The sequence below is a fragment of the Schistocerca serialis genome, chromosome 5 (assembly GCF_023864345.2).
Source record: "Schistocerca serialis cubense isolate TAMUIC-IGC-003099 chromosome 5, iqSchSeri2.2, whole genome shotgun sequence".
Taxonomy (NCBI): domain Eukaryota; kingdom Metazoa; phylum Arthropoda; class Insecta; order Orthoptera; family Acrididae; genus Schistocerca; species Schistocerca serialis.
Window position 1 is genome coordinate 486,098,834 of NC_064642.1, and position 6,875 is coordinate 486,105,708.

Consider the following 6,875-nt stretch of genomic DNA (forward strand, 5'->3'; position numbering starts at 1 on the left):
TATTTATAAGCAAATGTAATTATTGCTAACAGTCTTACGAAATACTGATCACGGTGAATATAATCTAATATACGAGTACACTGATGCAGTAAATAGCAACACCAAAAATTACCTTCTAATAATAAAATTTCGGAAATACGGCTGTCTTAGAAACGTATTTGATTAACATGGCAAGATCACAGGTTAATGTACGCGCGAGATAAGCCGTTGCAAATACAAAATGCGTGTGAAATTCTCGAATATCAGAATGCGGATTAACCGTCAGAATGTTGAATGAATGCAACCATGCACACGTGCTGGTATTGTGTTGGGTTGGTCAATACAAGTTGCTGGTTGGTTGTGATCCAGGAACTTACGTCCGACGATGTCCAATCTGTGCTCGATTGGAGACAGACCTGGTAAGCGAGCAGGCCAAGGCAACATGTAAACACTCTATACTGCATGTTGAGTTAAATTAGCTGTATACGGACGAGCGTTATACTGTTGAAACCCCCCCCCCCCCCCCCCAAAAAAAAAAAACAATCAGTATGGCAGCACAAATGGTGGGGTCATGAGAATAACGTTCAAATTTGGAGTCACAGTTTGTGGGATAACCACGAGAGCATTATTGTTGTCATACGAAATGACATGGAGACCGTAACTCCAGGTTTAGGTCCCCGAATGGTCACCACCTAACCAACATACGACCATCACTAGAACTGAAACAGATCCGGCTTTCATCTGAAAATAAAACAAAACTCAATCCGGTCCTCCACTGACCTCTCTCTTGACACCACTGAAGCTGTAACTGGCGGTGGTTCAGGGTCACTAGAATGCCATTCCAATTATTAAAAGAATATACTCCCTCGAATATTGTGGTTGATAAGTGAAAATAGTCTTAACCGAGCATGAAAAGTATGCACACCCATGCATGGGGTCATTTTTAGCAATCCTGTTCAATGCATTAAAGAACATACGAAATAAACCGTGGGATTCACCTCAATATGTAAGACAATAATCAACTAGATAAATTAATTTTTATTTCAAACAAATGTTGAAGCTTACTATATCCTCTGCATCTCCCTCCCTCCCCCTCCCTCTCTGCTACTACTCCTCTCTCTCTCTCTCTCTCTCTGTCTCTCTCTCTCTCTCTCTCTCTCTCTCTCTCTCTCTCTCTCTCTCTCTCTCTCTCTCTCTCTCTCTCTCTCTCACCCTTCCTCTCCCCTACCCCTCCCCATCTCTCCCCCTCACTCTCCCTTCCACCTCTCCCTCCCTCCCCTCGCTACCCTCCCACCTCTCTCTCCCTCCTCTCCCACCTCCCCCTCCCTACCCTCCACCATCTCCCTCCCTCCTCTCCCACCTCCCCCTCCCTACCCTCCACCATCTCCCTCCCTCCTCTCCCACCTCCCCCTCCCTACCCTCCACCATCTCCCTCCCTCCCTTCCCACCACTGCCTCCCTCCCCTCCCATCCCTCCCACCTCACCCTCCCTCCACTGCCACATCTCCCTCCCTCCCCTCCCAACTCTGCCTCACTCCCCTCCCAACTCTGCCTCACTCCCCTCCCACCTAAGCCTCCCACCCCTCCCACCTCAGCCTCCCACCCCTCCCACCTCAGCCTCCCTCCCCTCCCACCTCAGCCTCCCTCCCCTCGCACCTCAGCCTCCCTCCCCTCGCACCTCACCCTCCCACTTCTCCATCACCACTACCTCTCCCTGTCCCTCTCCCCCTCCCTGTCCCTCTCCCCCTCCCTGTCCCTCTCCCCCTCCCTGTCCCTCTCCCCCTCCCCGCCCCTCTCGCCCTCCCTGTCCCTCTCGCCCTCCCTGTCCCTCTCGCCCTCCCTGTCCCTCTCGCCCTCGCTGTCCCTCTCGCCCTCCCTGTCCCTCTCGCCCTCCCTGTCCCTCTCGCCCTCCCTGTCCCTCTCGCCCTCCCTGTCCCTCTCGCCCTCCCTGTCCCTCTCGCCCTCCCTGTCCCTCTCGCCTTCCCTCTCACTGGCTCTCCCCACACCTCACCACTTGGCCTCTCCCCCCTCTCCCCCCTCTTTCCCCTTTCTCCTTGCCCCTCACATCTAACCCAAGTTTCTCTCACCTCCCGATGCGCCAGTCTTTTGCCCCCACAATCTATGCCGTCAACTCCCCCCCTGACAAGACCCTTTGCCCCACCCCCAACCCACACCACTCTACCCTATCCCTGACCCTCGCCACTCTCCTCCCAAAACGCATACCAATCTCCTCACAGTCCTCTATATAGTCCACCCCTTCTCTCTCTCTCTCTCTCTCTTTGTCTCTCTGTCTTTGCTCTTCCCTCACCCTCCCTCCCCTCTCCCACCTTCCTCCCCGCGCACATTCCTGCCCGCGCACATTCCTGCCCGCGCACATTCCTGCCCGCGCACATTCCTGCCCGCGCACATTCCTGCCCGCGCACATTCCTGCCCGCGCACGTTCCTGCCCGCGCACGTTCCTGCCCGCGCACGTTCCTGCCCGCGCACGTTCCTGCCCGCGCACGTTCCTGCCCGCGCACGTTCCTGCCCGCGCACGTTCCTGCCCGCGCACGTTCCTGCCCGCGCACGTTCCTGCCCGCGCACGTTCCTGCCCGCGCACGTTCCTGCCCGCGCACGTTCCTGCCCGCGCACGTTCCTGCCCGCGCACGTTCCTGCCCGCGCACGTTCCTGCCCGCGCACGTTCCTGCCCGCGCACGTTCCTGCCCGCGCACGTTCCTGCCCGCGCACGTTCCTGCCCGCGCACGTTCCTGCCCGCGCACGTTCCTGCCCGCGCACGTTCCTGCCCGCGCACGTTCCTGCCCGCGCACGTTCCTGCCCGCGCACGTTCCTGCCCGCGCACGTTCCTGCCCGCGCACGTTCCTGCCCGCGCACGTTCCTGCCCGCGCACGTTCCTGCCCGCGCACGTTCCTGCCCGCGCACGTTCCTGCCCGCGCACGTTCCTGCCCGCGCACGTTCCTGCCCGCGCACGTTCCTGCCCGCGCACGTTCCTGCCCGCGCACGTTCCTGCCCGCGCACGTTCCTGCCCGCGCACGTTCCTGCCCGCGCACGTTCCTGCCCGCGCACGTTCCTGCCCGCGCACGTTCCTGCCCGCGCACGTTCCTGCCCGCGCACGTTCCTGCCCGCGCACGTTCCTGCCCGCGCACGTTCCTGCCCGCGCACGTTCCTGCCCGCGCACGTTCCTGCCCGCGCACGTTCCTGCCCGCGCACGTTCCTGCCCGCGCACGTTCCTGCCCGCGCACGTTCCTGCCCGCGCACGTTCCTGCCCGCGCACGTTCCTGCCCGCGCACGTTCCTGCCCGCGCACGTTCCTGCCCGCGCACGTTCCTGCCCGCGCACGTTCCTGCCCGCGCACGTTCCTGCCCGCGCACGTTCCTGCCCGCGCACGTTCCTGCCCGCGCACGATCCTGCCCGGCGCACGTTCCTGCCCGGCGCACGTTCCTGCCCGGCGCACGTTCCTGCCCGGCGCACGTTCCTGCCCGGCGCACGTTCCTGCCCGGCGCACGTTCCTGCCCGGCGCACGTTCCTGCCCGGCGCACGTTCCTGCCCGGCGCACGTTCCTGCCCGGCGCACGTTCCTGCCCGGCGCACGTTCCTGCCCGGCGCACGTTCCTGCCCGGCGCACGTTCCTGCCCGGCGCACGTTCCTGCCCGGCGCACGTTCCTGCCCGGCGCACGTTCCTGCCCGGCGCACGTTGGTGCCCGGCGCACGTTGGTGCCCGGCGCACGTTGGTGCCCGGCGCACGTTGGTGCCCGGCGCACGTTGGTGCCCGGCGCACCTTGCTGCCCTCTTACCTCCCTCCTTCTTCCCCCTACCACACATCTGATTCTCTGCCTCTTTCATAATTTGTACTATGCTCGGCTGTATTATCAGGTATTTGTTCCATTATATAATACAATGATAGCTTTGTGAAATGGCTCTATGCTACGCAAGTATCGTTGATAGTGATCCCAAAACTATAGAATTTACAGGGACTAATAGCACATGGTCACATGAGTAAGAGCCTACAAATTCAAAGGTCTAATTATCGTTCGTCAGTACGTCATCGATGTTTTTCCCTCACCAATTGCTCCATTCGTCTCTGTCATTGAGTATGCTACTTTCAAACAAGCCATCTGATAAGTCTACATTAATGTGTAGGTTGGTTGGTTGGTTGGTTTGGGGAAGGAGACCAGACAGCGTGGTCATCGGTCTCATCGGATTAGGGAATGATGGGGAAGGAAGTCGGCCGTGCCCTTTCAGAGGAACCATCCCGGCATTTGCCTGGAGTGATTTAGGGAAATCACGGAAAACCTAAATCAGGATGGCCGGACGCGGGAAATGTGTAGGTCAGTCTATAGCTGGCCACTTAATTCGGTTCAGAAATACGTGGGAGGGAGGGACAGCCACCACAGACCTATCCAATAGCAAGTCAAAGCAGTATGGTGTTTATACCAACCTTTGTCTTGAGATCAGAATTATTACCTTATCATACGTTTATCTACAATGTCTCTCTTGGATTTTAATTCTTCGACTTTCTCTTTCTTATAATCGTGTACACGATAATATTCTATATTTACTGTAACTGTTGAAGCATTTTTGAACAATTACAAGTACCGGGTGATCAAAAAGTCAGTATAAATTTTAATACTGAATAAATCACGGAGTAATGTAGATAGAGACGTACGAACTGACACACAGGCTTGGAGTGACATGGGGTTTTATTATAACCAAAAAAACACAAACGTTCAAAAAATGTCAGACAGGAGGCGCTTCATCTGACCAGAATAGCAATAATTAGCATAACAAAGTAACACAAAGCAAATATGATGTTCTTTACAGGAGATGCTCAGTATGTCCACCATCATTCGTCAACAATAGCTGTAGTCGAGGAATAATCTAGTGAACAGAACTGTAAAGCATGTCCGGAGTTACGGTGAGGCATTGGTGTCGGATGTTGTTTTTCAGCATCCCTAGAGATGTCGGTGGATCACGATACACTTGCGCCTTCAGGTAACCCCAAAGCCAATAATCGCACGGACAGAGGTCTGGGGACCTGGGAGGCCAAGCATGACGAAAGTGGCGGCTGAGCACACGATCATCACCAAACGACGCGCGCAAGAGATCTTACACGCGTCTAGCAATATGGGTTGGAGCGCCATCCTGCATAAACGACGTACGTTCCAGCAGGTGTTTATCAGCCAGGCTGTGGGTGATGCGATTCTGTAACTTATCGGCGTACCTCTCACCCGTCACGGTAGCAGTTTTGCTGTCCAGCGCCATCTGTCGACCATTTTGTGAACTTTTTTCTTTCTAATAAAACCCCATGTCATTCCAAGCATGTGTGTCAATTTTTACCTCTCCATCTACATTATTCCATGGTTTATTAAGTTTTCAAATTTATATTGACTTTTTGATCACCCTGTACATAGTAAGTATCTGGTAAAAAGATTGATACTGCAGTAAATGTAAAACGCAGCCAACCAACATTCGAGAACAAACACTTACGTACAGAAAAAATTTGCTCCAGTTGTTTGAAATAAGTTGTGCATTACGAATTTATCCTATTTCAGGAAAATAATGCCTTAAAGAAAAAGTCAGCGTGACAAAAACAAACGAGGGTGAACAGAGGATCCATCACAAGTCACATGGTGTCGTATGCAGAGACATTCTACGTACGTTCATTGAACAGTAATGACAATCGTTTAGGGGAAAAATCCAGTAAAATTTATAAATGATTACACACTACTTTTCGGCTTAGGGGGCCATCTTTCCTGAAGATTGCCCAAATAAGCCAAAAACTAGTTCCAAATAAACAAGACTTAGAAGAAGGAAAGAGTGTATCTATTATTCAACCTTAAATATGTAACTGCTCTACGAAGAAGTAACGAAAGAATCCATAATGAAGATAACATGGTATGGGTTTTGTTCTTCTCTGGAGGGACCATCGTTCAGCCACTACGCTCATAACTTCTCCCCGTAAACGTAGTTTTCTGTATATTGGTTCGAAGCCACTTAAGAATTTATTCGATTTATATTTTATGTTACCAAGTTTTTTTATTATTCGTTGTTCCTTAGGAAAACAAAAATATTAATCACACGTATTACGCCATAACGTATTAGTTGCGCCGCTAGCTGGCCTCAGTAGTTGATGGTAAATTTGGCGCTGTGGAAATATGCAATAAACAGAGGAAATGGCTCACTGAAGTACAAAAGTCGTATCTGCGGATTAGGACAGCTCGGAAAGTCTAAATATTTGCTTTCGCAAAAGACCGTATGTAATTACGTAGAAGGATATTGGTGTACCTGAAGTATGACACACACAAATCTCATGAACTTTTCAGATGTATGCCAACTGTCATATACGTCATATATGACGTTTTCTGATAAGAAAAGACTCTTGAGCATTAAATATTTTACACACAGCTTAATTTTGCTTACAAGCCGTAAAATGTCGTTTGTGGGAATCATATCTCACTTACGGATTTCCAGGGTATGTCCAGGCAACACTGCTGATGCTCATCTACACTCTCATGCTGGTGCAATAGGTAAACAACGCTCGATCTCATTGGTTGTAGACTAATATCTTCATCACACATAATTGCAGAACATGGAGGCCAAGTTAAAATTCCTGACCGTAATGTCACAAGCTATGATATAGCTTCACACAAAATATTGACGGTGAGTCATCTCCTAAGATTCTAGTGTAGTGAGATTAATGTTATGAGAAGAATTACATTCATTTCAGACATTTTATAATAAGTAAAGGACATAGCCATTAAATGCACCACTCGTCGTTGCATGAAATGTGTTTTTGTTGGGACAGTCACAATTCATAGCGCGTTGTAATATGTACCTCACCAGATAGAAAAAGCGGATAACACATTTTAAACATGGTCTCTTACAGAGAATTAACTTTTGTT

At 51.8% G+C, this 6,875-nt stretch overlaps 1 protein-coding gene across 1 annotated transcript; it reads right to left on the reverse strand.

Annotated features, from left to right (window-relative positions):
- Positions 1 to 1,682: 1,682 nt before the first annotated feature.
- On the reverse strand, positions 1,683 to 3,816 carry LOC126482024 (suprabasin-like). The gene is made up of 2 exons (XM_050105995.1): positions 2,306 to 3,816; positions 1,683 to 1,968 (listed from the first exon to the last, which is right to left on the reverse strand). Exons 1-2 carry the CDS (start codon positions 3,814 to 3,816, stop codon positions 1,683 to 1,685), a joined length of 1,797 nt encoding a protein of 598 aa, XP_049961952.1.
- Positions 3,817 to 6,875: the final 3,059 nt, after the last annotated feature.

Bases quoted from the DNA above. Each gene is read 5' to 3' on its own strand.
- LOC126482024 (XM_050105995.1), bottom strand. From the start codon at position 3,816: ATGAAAGAGGCAGAGAATCAGATGTGTGGTAGGGGGAAGAAGGAGGGA. The intron at 1,969-2,305 runs GTGGGAGAGGGG...GGGGAGAGCCAG, and splicing joins GAATGTGCGCGGGGAGGAAG to TGAGAGGGAAGGCGAGAGGG.